Raw genomic sequence first — 16,045 nt, 5'->3', positions numbered from 1 at the left:
TGAACTCTTTTCTTACTGCTAGAACAGCTTTTGGTTGAGATGCTGAGCCAAACATTATCTTAAGTCAGTGAGTGGCCCATCCAAAAAAGGAATCATACACTCTTAAGAACCATACATTCCTACTGCAATTGCTAAAACAGAATGTTGGATTATGAGAATCAATTTTCTAACATCAATAAGTTATTAAAGTGATAACTTAAAAAAAAAAAAAGGCTCCTCAAGTTATCTACATGAAACTGCAAAGCAGGAAAATTGAATTTTCTTATTCAAAATGACTTATCTTATTGAAAATGGTCCACCTTTATACTTAAATTTCCTGTGGCTACATGGAAATTCTGTCACTTACCAGAAAGACCTGGTTAGCACTTTCACTGAGAGTTGAGTCATCTGGGCTGTCAACAGGTGTCTGACGTGTAAACTTTGAATCAAACTGACTCACATCCTCTTCAGATTGCTTTATTAAAAAAAAAAAGAAAAAGGAAAGAAAATGATGAGTAGTCTCTATTACACATAGCAAATGCATTTCATGCATTAGAGAAGGCTATGGATAAAGCTCTGTCACAGGGTTTGACTGTACTAACAGAATAGTCTTAGCAGGCACAGAATGAAGAATAAATACAGGTGGCAACTATCAAAGGACAAATTACAACCTCAAATTTTAAACATATTTTAAAATAGATTTTAGTGCATTTATCACTGCTATTAAAAATCCGAACATTAATCTTCCCCAGTCACAAAGCCTCAGTGTTCCTCGTCCTCTGGCTAAATCCCTTTTTAGAGATAATATGCTCCGTTGGCTGCTGGAGGTTTTTAATAAATCCAGAAACTACTGAAGCAGAGTTTAAAAACAAATCACATTTGAAGGATGTTCTAGTTAAGGTTTCTTTCTGTAGCTTATTTCATTCCTTTAGATTTCGAAGAGCAAAAATAATATGCTACTCTGCATGAGTATATTATATTGTGAATGAATATTTTCACCTAAATTGAACAACCAGATCTGTTTTTGTAATCCTTTAGAGTATGTGGTTGTGTCAAAAGAACTCAGGAACCAACGTGATTAAGCACACAGTGTCCAAAGATGGACAAAGCTGAACACCAATTTTTTAAAAAATGCAATGGACTGAAACACAAATATGTTAAAAGGCATGTGTTCATAATTATACTAAATAAAAAATTACAAGATTCATTGGTCAATTTTTGAAGATGTTAGGAAACTAATTTATTATTTTGAGAACTAGGGAAAAAACAAACATATCTTGCCCTTCCTATATGAACTATCTCAGGTAACCAAACAACTGATATAAAGAGTTTCTTTTTATGGCAGAATTCCAGCTAATAAAGAATGAATAACAGTATTAGAATAAGACAATTTTGCAAACCCCTAATGAAATCCTGGAACTAGGCCAGAGTTTCTCAACCTCCAAACTATTGACATTTTGGCCTGATAATTATTGTTGTAGTGGGCTCTTCTGTGCATTATAGGATATTTAGCAGCATCTCTGGCTTCTGTCCTTAGGTACCAGTAGCACCCCCTTCCCAAGTTGTGACAACTTATTCCAGATATTGCCATATTGACCCTGGCTAGAACCACTGAAGTACATAATAACCAATGACCACTAAGATCACTAAAAGAAATACAAATGCACATTATGTCTCCTGATCAAAATATACAACATCGGAAGTTTAATCTCAATCAGATCAAGCACCTCGATCTAACCACCAGTTTTTAGAAATACAGGGAGCAGATGAACATGGTCAATGACACCATGGTGTTAAAATAGCAACATCAAAACGTAAGGAACCCTACAGGACAAATGGTCCAGTTTTTTCAATAAGTCCTCAGGAGAGGGATTAAACGGGGATGTCTATAGATGGAAAAAGACCTAAGAGCCACAATAACAAAACTGTACAGGCTTTGATTGAATCCTTATTGAAACACACCAAGAAGAATTGTTAGCTTTTTAATGGTGATTATGTTTATATTTAAACAAGTTGATATGAGAATTTTTGAAGCTGGGCAGTTGGTGCATGAGGGTTAATTACCCTCTTTACAATTATATATGTTCAAATTTTAAAGTAAGTCACCCTGTACTCCAAGAACCAAAACAATCATCATTATTCCATGAAACAGAAACAGAAATTATATTTTCTCAAATTCTGAGGTGGTAGAGAGACAAGAATAAGATACTAACTCATTTACTCATAAACATATTGTTATGATTTGAATTGTGTCCCCTCAACATCCGTATGTTGAAGTTGTAACCCCCCTATAACTCAGAATATGACCTTATTTGGAATAAGAGTCATTTGCAGATGTAATTAGTTAAGAAGTCACACTAGAGTAGGGAGGATCCTAATTCAATAGGAGTGGTGTCCTTATAAAAGGGTAAAATTTGGACACAGACCTACACACAAGGAGAATGCCATGTGAACATGAAGACAGAGATCGAGGGATGTGCCTACATGCCAAGGAATGATGCCAAAGACCAGCAGCTAACTACCAGAAGTCAGGGGAAAGGCATGGAACAGAACTCTCTCACAGCCTTCAGAAGGAACCAACTCTGCCAATACCTCGATCTCAGATCTCTAGCATCCAGAACTTTGACACAATAAATTTCTGTAGTTTAAGCCAGCTAGTTTGTGGCTACAATCCTAAAAAAACATATATTCTGGATTTTGAAGAAAAAAATTCCTAGAAAAATCAAATTTAAAGTAAGGCTGAATTAAGGAAAACAAAGCATAAAAAACGAACAAAAAAAAACCCCCAAGTACTTAAAATATTTAATTGTCTTAGGAAACCAACTTAAAAATAGTAAATAGCCATCAATTGCTATTGGCAGAAGTTCTTTTTTTAATTGACTGATTGATTTTAGAGAGAAAGGGGAATAGGGAGAGCACAAGAAACACTGATTTGTTGTTCCACTTATTTATGGATTTACTGGTTGATTCTTGTACGAAGGGGTACCCCCCCAAATAACCAGAATTTATTTATAAAAAAATGTGGATTTATTCTTACATCTTGAAACTTCGGTCACTTTCAAAGAACTCTCCATTGGATGCAATACACCTATTAAGATTTTTTTCCCCTGCTCAAAACAGTTAAAAAAAATTTATTTATTTACTTGTTTATTTTTACAGAGAGGGGAAAGGAGAAAGAGAGGGAGAGAAACATCACTGTGTGGTTGCCTCTCACTCACGCCCCCAACTGGGGACCTGACGTGCAACCTAGTCATGTGCCCTGACTGGGAATCGAACCAGTGACACTTGGTTCGCAGGCCGATGCTCAGGTTTCCAAAATAGTTTTGAACTCATCAATTTTGATGCCTTTTAGTACTTCTGCCATTTTTTGTTTCACCTCTTCCACATCAGCAAAATGTTTCCCTTTGAGAACTTTTTTTCATTCAGGGAAACAAACCAATGAAAAAGTCACTCTGGGCAAGATTGAGTGAATAGGGAGGGTGGGACATGGAGGTCATGCCATTTTTTGGTTAAAAACTGCTGAACATTCAGTGCAATGTGGGCAGGTGTGCTCATAAATCACCCATCATAAAGTGGGCAAATGTCTTGAGTCTTCAAAAACAATTCTCTGAAGCCAAATGCAGTCTCTCACAACAACGCCAGCTGGCACACTGATACAGATGGGTTCCCAGAACACTCACCCAGCGGGAGATGCCTGTACTACAATGGACCCACCCTTCAGAAAATATTCGGGGTTTTTTTTGGGTCCCCCCTTGTATGTGCCCTGACTGGGGCTCAAACCTGCAACCTTGGCATATCAGGATGATGCTCTAATCAACTGAGCTACCCAGCCAGGGCAGGAGTTCTTGAAAAGACTGTAGAACAAAGATTCTGAGGAGAAGAGAGGATAGATCAAAGTTTATTCAACTGTTAAATTTTTCTGACTGCTCTGAAATTTTCTTACTCTAAAACAGTACCAGTTCCCTCAAATCACATGCTTTCATGAATACATACCAACAGAGGTTTAAAGGGGGGCTCCACCTTCCGAGCCAGCAATTCTTCCCAGTTAATATGTCTGAAAAATGGATGAGCCTAGAAGAAAAAGAACAGTAAGAACATTCAAGGGGAATAGACTTCACTGGTTTGACATCTGACTGCCGTAAGTTACCAATCACAAAATAAGCTACACTTAAGCAACTACATACAACTTTCACAAACACAAGAAATTAGCTTTATCTTTCCCTCAAACCACCAAGCACGCCAATCCCTACTTGAACTTCTCCAGCATCCCCAGGCCCAGCTCCGAGACGAGAAGCAGCATTTCTTTTCAGCAGCTTTGGGAAGAAGGAAAAAATGCTGATGAACTTTACTTAGCCAAATTGATGTTCTTTATAGCAATTTTTTCTTTATAGAATTTGCTTGTCTATTTTGCCTTGGGGGAATATGATTTATTAATTACTACTAAATATTATTTGGAAATAAAAAGTAAATACAATATTTAAAATTAATTTGTACTTCCCCTACAAAAACTGTATCCTTTTTCATTCATTATTCATGAATGATGCTTTATTCAAAATGTATGTTGAATTCTATTTAAATCCTAGTAGTTGAGGCTTATAGTTTCAGTGCCTATTTAAGAACCCTACCTTTTTAAGTAGATCTCTGGCTTCTTGTGTGAGGTAGGGAGGCAAATTGAGTTTACATTTGAGGATTTTGTCAATTGTTTTCTTTCTATTCTCCCCAGTGAATGGGGGCTAAAAGTAAGACAGAGAGAGAGAGAAATTAGCATATAAAAAACATCAAATGATAAATAACAATTATCCATTTCTCGAATTAGTCAGTGATGCAGAGACTAGAAGTGTATGCTGTGATATGAGGACTGCAAAAGACCGGTAGTTTTTAAACAACAAGAAAAAGGAAATAGCAATGTCCTGGAAGGAACTGAGTTTCCACCATGAACTCTGTGTGATAATTAGTGACCAATGTGATTTTATGCTTCATATTCTCCATTTAGAAAATAAGGGCAGTGTCTATTTTACATCTACTTCACAGGACTGCCATGACACAAGATAATTTAAATGAAGATTTTTTTTAAAGTACAGGGCTCCATTCTACTTACTAAAAAAGCATTTTTAGTGTTATATTTTAAAAAGTAACTCCATTGGTAATGTTTTCAAGAAGCACAGGAACGGTCTCTTGCTACAGAGACTTGGCAGCTACTCAGCACCACACATAAACATGCAGCTTTAACTGTGCACCTACTGCTCCAGTCAGCATGTCATACATTAATGCTCCCAAACTCCACCAGTCCACGGCACGATTGTGGCCACTCCGCATTAAGATTTCTGGGGCCCTACAATGAGGAAAAACAATATGCCTGAAAATTTCACCCATATGCATATCATCTGATAAGAATTTTAAAAACAAAATTTTAAAAACAAATAATGCTACAGAAAATTTAGCACACGATTACTTAACCCAGGTAAAAGACAGCTATTACCCCCAAACCAGTTATATTTCTTTCAACATGCAGCTCACATGTATTCTATTGTTCCACAAAATGTGTGTGTGACTGTTCCATCATGAATAGATTCTTTGCATAGTCCAAAGTCTGTTAGTTTCACATGACCTACAATGAAAGATTATAGATAGCATGGTTATTCTGAGAATTCTAAAGATATGCAATAAATATATCATACAACATAATAATCTATCCTTCCACTTAATTCTGCTTTACTTTTTAAAAAAAAGATATTAAGAACTAGCGCAGTGCCAACCAGAAAATAGGATGTTAATGCTCTAAGGCTAGGCCAAAGTCATCTTTTGCCAATGATACTATCTATCTAGAAAAGGGAAAATAAAGACAAAAGGGGGAAATGTTCATCTAAGGCTCCAGCTTTACCTGTACCTAGAATCCTCTACCATCCTGAGAAAGTTAATTCCTGGGAAAACTTGATGAAGTCTGGTTAAATACACAGACCCTAATAAAGATATTCTGTACCTTTTAAACAAAGGTGTGACACTGTACTTCAAATATATAGCTTTTATCACAGTGAACTCTGACTTGACAGTTATTAAAATGGTCTCAGAAAGTCACCCTAACAAGTTTGCTCATTCTGCCAATATGCTACGTGGCATGGGACCATCATCTGAGATACAGAAAGTGACAAACTTACCACCTTACACAGAACATTTCAGTTCAAGTTCAGCTTTACTGAACTGTCATTAGATATCCAGTGGTTCAACAACCCCAAGAACTCTACTATTCCAGGTTTATTTCAGAAAAACGAAAAGGCAATGGCCTATTGACTCAAATGTAAATACGTACTTCCCTCACACACAGAAGAAATATGACCTCTATTTCCACAGAACCCCCGGGCACACCTAAGCTTATGAACCAAAGAAGTTAAGTAGTCACTGCCCTATTCTATCCTTTGCCTTTTAATTCTGAATCAGTATCCATGTTTGGGGGATAGGTGCAGAACTGGGAGGGAGGGAAATACGTACATTCCTATGATGTACTTCATTAAATATAGTATTTCTCCTTTAAAAAAAAAAGGCAGGAAGGGGGAGAGAATAAGGCAAAATTTGAAACATTTATACATACAGGCATTAGCTGTCCATACACCATTTTCTGCCCAAGAATTTAAAACTGGTATGTACCTTGTGCATCACTTTGTAGACATCTAAGGATCAGCAGCTGCGACCAGCCCCCAGATCCCCTGCTTAGCTGGCTGCGCCTCTGAAGTGTGAGTGTGAGTGTGAGTGAACTGCCAAGTCTACCCAGCCCAGATTACGTTCCCAAAACCTGAACTGTCTGTAGCACGATGCGATTAAAATCAAAGCCCACTCTGCTAGACCTATAACTGTATAGAATATTAATGTCTGGTTTATATGTTTGTTGCCACAAATGAACAGCAAGAATAAACTCATGCCTACTAAACAGTTTATTTCCAAAGGCATATCAATTATTTTGGTTCAATTCTAAGCCTGTCCTTTTTAATAGCGTTAATAAAAATTATCATAAGAAGTATTTCTTCTAATAATTATGTATTTTCATCATTAAAGAAAACCCAATATGTAAAGTTAAGGTTCACTTTCCAATTTAAGGAATAAATCAAAATTTGTGTTTGGACTGGCTCTGGCTCACCACACCACATTTTATGTAAGGGTTTCCAAAAAATGATAAACTATAAAGAGTAAGAATTAAATCAAAAGAGGCAGCTGAGCGGCCAGTTATCCTCATCTCCCTTTAATCTCATCAACCATAAATACCTAAATATTTAAATTTCAGCAAGTATCATGATGCCATAAATTCTGATGAAGAAATGTATATAATCACAGACATATAAATATGGGACTTTGAAAATGACCATGACCTGTGTGGGAGGATTTTAAGATGACTATTTACTATAGAATTGTTTACAGTATATCTCCACCTTGGTGATTAAGCATGATATTCTCCGGCTTCAGGTCTCTGTAGATGATCCCCTTTTGATGTAAATGCCCCAAAGCCATGGAGATTTCTGCCAAGTAAAAGCTGGAAACAAAAGTGATTTAATAAAATTAAAAAGAGTAATCTACTCAAAGCAGTTTATGTACGGAGCAAAATACCTTGGAAGAAACAGACATGCACCAAAGGCCAAATTAGTGGTGGGGGGAATATCGGGGGCATAGATTGCATAGATGCTGCCACAAGGCATGGAGACATGTTTCACTCATTTAGTGAAACTATAAAATGTTCTATTTCATCATTAGAATATATTACTAAAATTGCAAAGATGTCCAGAAAATGCCAAACTATTACTCGTCATGTTTTGTTCTCTCTGTGTAGGAAGTAGGCCAATAGTCATTCAGATCAAAGCAAATTTGTCCCACCCACCCCCAATTTTAAAATCCCATAGGAAATAAGAATTTTGTTATTCTCAAAGAGCAAATCTTAGTTTCAGAAAATACCTCACAGCCTGACCATTAGAAGCCCATTCATCCCTTACTTAATCCAGCTGCAGATTTATACACAGTACATGCCCACGATTATCTGCCCTCCCTCTCGCCAGACAGCCCACAACTATAAACTGTGTGACACTCAAATTTATCTACCTCAAAAGAATAAAGGGCTGAGTCAACCCTGTCTGGAATCGAAAAGCACAAGGCACTGCAATACTGGCTGCATAACAATGTTGCAATCCTGCAGATTACTCCAGGATGGAGAGGGTGTGTCCTGGAGGACGGAGGCAGTTTCACAGCCAGCCCGACCACAAACAGCCTCCAACATGGCTCAGAGAGCCTCCTCCAAAAAAGGGCACTTCATCCCTAAGGCTCTTAAATGCAGCTTCTGTGTTAGAAAAGGCCTGAAATTAAACAATGGAATGCAGTTTGGTAATTAAGGTAGAAAAAACATTTAAGTGTTTTCTATTCAATTAATGTGTAGGATAAACTGATTTATTGTTACCCGATACTATCATCTCACAAAAGGATGTGTATATTTTTAATTTGAAGGAGATACCATCTTAAGAAATAGGACGGTAGATCCCATCCTTCCATAGAATCAATCCACAGATGATATGTGCAGGCTTATCACCTCCCTAAGACTGCACCTTAGGAACTGGAAAGTCTGAAAAAAGGAGATGATTGCCGATACTTTCCATCGTTCCACACATACAGTTTCAGTGGAAAATCACACTCACCCACAACCAAGGCAGGCAGCAGCTTACCAATTCAAGGAAAGAAAGCCCCAGTGAGAATGCTTCTGTTAGGAACTGGTGTTAAGAGTGTTCCACCCACAGGCCTGGAGGCAAAGGAACGATGTGACCTCCAGTTGCTGCCCAGCCACAAAGATGCTTCTCCCCCTTTAAGTCCTGAGTGACTGCCTGGCTCCGGAACAGCTTACTGAATCATTTGGCTGCCCACAGCGGGTATAAGGCTTTGCTTGCAATTACATAAATCATTACCTGAATCCATGCAACCACAAAAATTTCACTTACCAGGCTGTGTCTTCCATAAATATTCCCTCTCTTTCTAACTGCATAAATAATTCTCCTCCTGTAAATAAACAGGATAGACATTAGAAAATAGAACAATCTTTATTTCCAACCCACTTCTAATGAGAGGGTCTGTACCTTCCTTTTAACCATAATTAAAAGACATTAGCTCCTTAAAGAAAGATCCTAAAAAGTATAGGTTTAAAACTAAGTCCTCAAGATTCTATTTTTAGCAGTGTTCCTGCTCTTATGTGAAATAATTAAGTTCTGGAATTCTAGGTTTTATATCTATAAACTTAAAATATTTATAGATTCCAGACCTGAGTTAAAAAAAGAAATCTTGATTACAGCTTCTCTAACACTTTACGTGTAAGGAGAAAAATGTTAGAATATAATTAAAACCACCCTTGCAAATTAGCAAATGCCCATAGTCTCGTAACTCTTATACTAGAATAAGCTGGCAGCAGCCTTGTAAAAAGCATGACACAATGTGAGTATCAAAATAAATGGTAATAAAAGGTTATATCCTACTGACTAATCTTAGAATCCATGAGTCCACAGTGGTACAAATCAATGAATAGATAAATAAATCTTAGATAAATACATTTTTTAAATGGGAGAAATGGGAAAGTTCTTCACTACAACTGAAGGCTAAATAATAAATGAAGGAGGCATGATGGAATAAGAAAAATCACTTGGCAACCATCATAGTTAACTGTTTTAGGCAAGAATCAATGGATGCTAAAACCATATGTGAAAAGTTTGATGAGAGATGAGATATTTAAGTAATCTCAAAATATCTCCTCGTGATACAAAGGGAAAACTTCACCAGGGTAAAATCTGGCAGACAGCATCTTATACAAGGATAACTATATCATGTACCTCCTGATCTGATACACAAGAAGGAAACAATGTCACTTGGATGGTCCTCCCCCAAAATGCATAACCTGAAACTAATCCTGAGGAAACATCAGATAAGCACAAATCGATACATTCTACAAAATAACTTGCCTGTACTTGTCAAAAATGTCAAAGTCATGAGAGACACAGAAAGACTAAGGAACTGCTCCAGATTAAAGAAAACTAAGGAGATATTATTGTATCAAGGTTAATTCCCTATTTTTAATAATTTTAGTATAGTTACATAAGATATTATCGTTGATTTTAGAAAATATACACTAAAGTATTGAGGGGTAAAGGGAAATCATGTAGACAACACTCTCTTAAATAGTTCACAAAAAATTATGGATATATGTATTCATGTGTGTGTATATACATATATACACCCATACATATATACATATACACAGAGAAAAAAAAGAAAGACAAGGATGAAACGAAACAATTGTGGTAAATGATAACACTTGGGAAATCTAGGTATAGGGTATGTGGGAAATGTCTGTACTATTCTTGCAACTTTTTGTGTAAATCTGAAATTATGTCAAAATTAAGTTACAAGAAAAAATGGCAAATGTCACAAAAAAGTTACTAAATTCTGCAGCTCTCTGTTCCATGTTACGCGCCACAGGGAAATCTCTGTACTTCAGGAAACTCAAGTGTGTTCGCCCTGACCTGGAAATGATATGAGGAGCCCTAGTTCCTACTCCAGAAGATGTGGATGATTTCTAATGTAAACTGCTTAATCTATCAATAAGGCTACATTAAACCAAAATACTTGCTTTAAGATGCATTTCCAAAAATACTCAATATCTTAAATAACACTGTAAGCTTTCTAATTCAGTTGAGAAAGAAAGACTTTAGTAATTTATTTGAATTACAGTATCTTACCCAAGTGCAGTCAATTTGATGGCTCTATCAAGTAGGTGTCTGTTATTTTATTAAGTAAATTATCACAAAGGAATTAAGATAAAATTTTATAGGTGGGAGAAAAAACTTAACTTGTAAAGTTTCCTTCGTATCTGTCTGCAAAAAGAAACATCTGCTCACATCTGAATTCCTTATATCAATGTATTTGTCAATTTTAAGAAGTATTTGATCACATTGGGAAAAAGCACTTTTTCATTGGAAACTAATGTTTTGACCCAGTTTCTGGAGCAAATGCAAATAATTACACCAAACTGTGTGTACTGACCGCTGAGATACTCAAGGATGAGGTAGAGTTTTCCACCAGTCTGAAAGGCATAAATTAAATCCACAATGAAGGGATGCTTTACTTCCTCCAGAATATTCCGTTCTGCTTTTGTATGAGCTGTATCTTTAGCATTTCTTACTATCATTGCCTAAAGGAAAAGAGATGATCTATAAGAACAAAATAGTAGACATTTATTCTATAGTAACTGGAAAATCTAATTTGTGCTTTTCTTTCCAATATTAAACTATTAATCATAGTTAACACTAGAAAATGAGATACAGATAAATGGAAGGCACTTAATTCTTATATATATCTGCACTGCTTGGATTTTTTGCAGTGAACATGTACAATAAATGAAACCCTAAAGATACTATTTAAAATCTGTGAACAGATTATGTTTATTCATATATTCATTAATTGTCGAATGTCTACTATGCTCTGGGCTCTGTAACAAGAAAGCAGAACAGAAGGCGTCTCTAGCCCATGGGAGCCTCAAGTCTCGGGAACAGAGATAGGGCAGTACGGTACGCCCAAGGTGCCACGGGAGAGCAGGGGAACCGCATCTAACCTGGTAAGAGGTCTTTGAGGTGGCGGTACCTAAGCAGCACCATGAAGTTACTAACACAGAATGTGGAGGACATAAAAGAAGCATTCCCAGTGCAAAAGAGGCTTGCCAGGACACGGCATGTCTAGTGACTCTAGAGTTCAGTATAGTTAGAAGCGGTTAGGGATTAGGCAGAAGATGCGGCGGAGGCCAGGAAATGGAAGGCCTGGGCATCTAAGCAAAGGTGTTTGAATGGAGGCAGGGGAGCAATGCTGAGGTAAGGGAAATGAGTAACACTTGGCCTTCAGAAAGACAGTTCTAGTAATAACGTGGAGTTCTAGGGAAGAAATGAAATGAGACCAATTAGAAGGCCAGTAAACTAAGCGAGAAGTCAGACCTGTAACTAAGAAAATGAAGGTTAAAAAAAGGGGTGGGGTGGGGCGTAAATACATCATTAGCATTTGCTGACTAACCAGATATGAGACAAAATGATGACACTGTGGGTTCTGTTTAAGTAATAGCATAGATAATGGTGTCATTTAATAACAGGTATTGGACGTGAAGAAAAAAGTTTTGGGAAACAAATGATGCATTGTTTTGGACATCTTAAGTCTAAGTTCTAGGACTAAGTTCTGGTGCACCTCCAGCAACAAGAAAAAACATATACACAAGGTTATTAGTTGCAATATGATCTGTAAAAGTAAAAATTAGAAACAACCTAAATGCCCATGCATAAAATATTGGCTGAAAATCTATGCACTAGCTACACAATGTGTAAAAAAGCTATACAAAGAATGAGAAACATCTCTATGAAAGCAAGGTGCAAAAGAGCATGCGCAACATGACAGTATACACGTTATGCTACCATTCTGTGTAAGAAAGGGGAAATAAGACTATGTATACATGTCTCTGCTTATAGCTGCAATTTAAAACCCAACTAAGATAAACCAAAGCTAATGACAACAGAAAGGCAGGCAAGGGAATGAGATACACCTTCTGAGTAACACCTCCATGGATTTCTCACGCATTTTTTTCTGGCCTTAATCAAATATTACTATGATTATAAAATGGAGATTTTGAATTCTGAACCATGTTACTGTTTTACACATTTAGAAAATAAAGTTAAATCAACAAGGATGGGGAAGGAAAATAAAACTGAATACAACAGAAATACATATATATGTATATATTTTTTCTAATTGATTGATTTTAGGGAGAGAGAAAAAAACCACTGATTTGTTGTTTCACTTATTTATGCATTCATTGACTGATTCTTGTGCGTGCCCTGACCCAGGATCAAACCTCAGCCTTGGTGTATTGGCACAATGCTCTAACCAACTGAGCCTATCAGGCCAGGGCTCAGAAATACGTATATTTAATTGAATGTTACACTGAAAAGTTTACCACAGTAAACTAAAGACAGTTAAATAACTTTACACTACACACTTAGTACATATATGCAAGCACAGCATCACAGAAATTACAAAGAAATCTTTTATTTTTCTATTACCGTTTACATTATTATTTTGTATTAGTTTCAGGTATAGAGCATAGTTGTTAGACAATCATACACTTTACAAAGTGTTCCCCCTATATTTCTAGTACCCACCTGGCACCATACATAGTTATTACAATATTATTTACTATATTTCCTATGCTGTAGTTAACAAATCTTAAACCACACTTAGGTTTGTAGCTGCCAGCAGTATTGGTATTCTCAAACTATTATGCATATTTTGTACAATTGAGCAAATGAATAAATTTATTGACATTATCAGGTACCTCACTATGGAAAATGGAGGTGTAAATATGGACTGAGGGAAGAACCTCCTTACAAAATTGGACTGGAATTAGGTATATCAAAATGAAGCCATGATTTAAAACAAAGACAACCAATGTCAACCCCAATAAATTTAATATAAAAATAAACAAATAAATAAATTAATTAATAAGGAAAAAAACTAAACAAAAACTTCCTAGCTCTGTCCACTTCAAGAGCCAGACACAATGACACTTTAGTGACAAGGGGTATAGCTGGCACCAATATCTTGGTTTCTCTACCAAAAAAAAAAAAAATCAGGGTTCCTTGGGAGAAATGATCAGTTCTGGGCCAGGGCCAGGGACCGTGCAGGTTAAACCTGAAGCACTCTAATGTACCAAAAAATGAGGACGTACTCAAAAACTGAGAGGGATATGTTAAAAGGACATAAAAGTTATCTTTTTAAATTATATTTAAAAGATGTTATTTATTTATTATTTTTTCAGAAATCATCTTAATAGAGCTCTCTCTAGCAAAATGTGGGACAATTTGAAGACCAAAATGAATAACAAAAGAAATAGATAACACTAGGGGGAAAAGTTCATACTGATACTTAAAAAATTAAATTTAAAAAAGCATGAAGAGCACTTATCTACAAAAGTTTTATTAATTTGGAAAAAACAATAAAAAGAAGAGTCTCCATTTTATAAGCACCATAGTAATATTTAATTTGAACAAGAAACAATGGATGATAAAACCTTTGGGTAAAAGATTACTAGGACGGAATACTCACACAGTCTCTTCATAGACACTAATGACAAAGGTGAAAAGGTATCTCTACAATGGAAAAGTCTGGTGGACACGGCCTCCGTCAAGTGATCAAACTCAATCTTGTTGAATAATGGGACAGACAAACATAATGTACATCCTGAGCCTATATACTGAGGATACAACACACCTTCAAAAAGTTAACCTAAATTTATATTTAAGTGTTTTCATGAGGAAGTAATGAAACACATCCAAATTAAAGGAAACTGCAAAACAACTGGCCTGGTCTCTTCCAAAAAATGTCCAAGTCATGAAAGACCAAAAAAAAGGCTCCGGAGTAAAAGAAACTAAAGAGATAGGACAACTAAATGCAGTGTGTGACCCTTGATTAAATCCTGAACAGTAAAAATAAACATGACAGCTAGAAAGGATATTACTGACACAACTGGGGAAGTCTGAGTATGGACAATGTATTTGAAAATTGGAGAACAGTACTGTATATCAATGTTAAATTTCCCAAGTATGACGATTATAAGGTGGTTACATAAGAAAATGCCCTCAGCCCTGGCCAGTGTGGCTCAGTCGGTTGGAGTATTGTCCCATAAACCGAAAGGTCACAGGTTCAATTCCCCATCAGGGCACATGCCTGGGTTGCAGGTTCAGCCCCCAGTCCAGGTAAGTGCAGTCCCCAGTAGGGATGTATTCAACAGGTAACCGATCAACGTTCCTCTCCCTCTCTCTCCCCCCTTCCCTACTGCTATCTATAAAAGAATCAATAAGCATGTCCTCAGGTGAGGATATTTAAAAAATTAGAAGAAAAGAAAATGCTCTTATTCTTAAGAGAATTTCTTTATTTCCATACAGAAATACATACATAAAGAGATTTAAAATCATTTAAAGGCAAAGTGTCATTATATCTACAGCTAACTTTTAAATTGTGTAACTAAAAAATTTTAACAGGTCCTGGCCAGCTAGCTCAGTTGCCTAGAGTATCATCCCGACATGCCAAGGATGTGATTAGATCCCTGGTCAGGGCACATACAAGAAACAACCAATGAATGCATAAATACGTGGAACAACAAGTCAATGTTTCTCTCTCTCTCCCTAAAATCAATTTAAAAAATTTTAATATACATATATAGAGGAGATGAGAGAGGGGGAGAGACAAAGAAAATATGGCAAACTTAACAATGGTAAGCACTGTACTATTCTTGCAACTCTTTGGAAAGCTTTAAAAATTTCAAAGAAATATTATTTTTTAACTGCTCAGGAGGTTTGAATTTTTTAAATAAGTAATTCTGAGAAAGTCTGAGAAGTGAGGCACTAAGAGATAAGATAAAAAATTGATAAAGTAGAATCACAAAAGTCAGGGGAGCAGTGCTTCAAAATGCTGCAGTCAATAGCTTCGATGCAACAGAGAGGTAAATTAAGGATGAATTAAGTAAAGATCACTGGATTCAGCAATTAGGAGATTGGTGGTAAACTAGGAGACAAGAGTGTTCCATTGCAATACCAATCATTAATCAAAATATAGTGAGTGAAAAAAGAATAAAACATGACTTTTCAATAAACTCATCTGTCAAAGACAAAGAGGGAGAAAGCTGGAGGGAGACCTCGAGCGAAGGAAGAATTTGTTTGGCTAAATATGGCAAAAACGTGAATATATAGAGATAAGAGAGAGGAGTGGCAGAGAAAAGACCCTGAGGAGGCAGAAAGGGATGGGATCCAAAACACAAAGGGAGGGTGTAGCTTTGGAAAGGAGGAGGAACACATCTCCCACTAAGCCTGAGAGAAGGAAGTGCAGATTAACACAGTACGGAGCATGGAGTTCAAAGCAGAACTGCAAAGGGAGTCCCATCTCTAACAGCTGTAGGGACGGAAGAAGTTGTCTAGGGATACGCAGAAAAATGTCTGGTGAGTCTGAGAGTCCAAACGAACTGGGG

At 36.5% G+C, this 16,045-nt stretch overlaps 1 protein-coding gene across 2 annotated transcripts in view; it reads right to left on the bottom strand.

Moving 5' to 3' along the window:
- The window catches only part of RPS6KB1 (ribosomal protein S6 kinase B1), a 41,632-nt gene that overhangs the window by 4,373 nt on the left and 21,214 nt on the right, over positions 1-16,045 (bottom strand). For both annotated transcript variants that reach the window (XM_090292683.1, XM_090292684.1), the window contains exons 5-13: positions 11,032-11,179; positions 8,943-9,000; positions 7,398-7,498; positions 5,497-5,587; positions 5,221-5,311; positions 4,605-4,712; positions 4,230-4,292; positions 3,973-4,050; positions 347-454 (exon numbers count right to left, since the gene is read on the bottom strand). In XM_090292683.1, coding sequence (XP_090148809.1) covers positions 347-454; positions 3,973-4,050; positions 4,230-4,292; positions 4,605-4,712; positions 5,221-5,311; positions 5,497-5,587; positions 7,398-7,498; positions 8,943-9,000; positions 11,032-11,179 — 846 coding nt within the window. The remainder of the gene's footprint in view (positions 1-346; positions 455-3,972; positions 4,051-4,229; positions 4,293-4,604; positions 4,713-5,220; positions 5,312-5,496; positions 5,588-7,397; positions 7,499-8,942; positions 9,001-11,031; positions 11,180-16,045) is intronic.

Source organism: Furipterus horrens, unplaced genomic scaffold (genome assembly GCF_987537825.1).
Source record: "Furipterus horrens unplaced genomic scaffold, mFurHor1.1.pri manual_scaffold_11, whole genome shotgun sequence".
Lineage (NCBI taxonomy): Eukaryota > Metazoa > Chordata > Mammalia > Chiroptera > Furipteridae > Furipterus > Furipterus horrens.
This window is presented reverse-complemented; position numbering and strand designations above follow the sequence as displayed.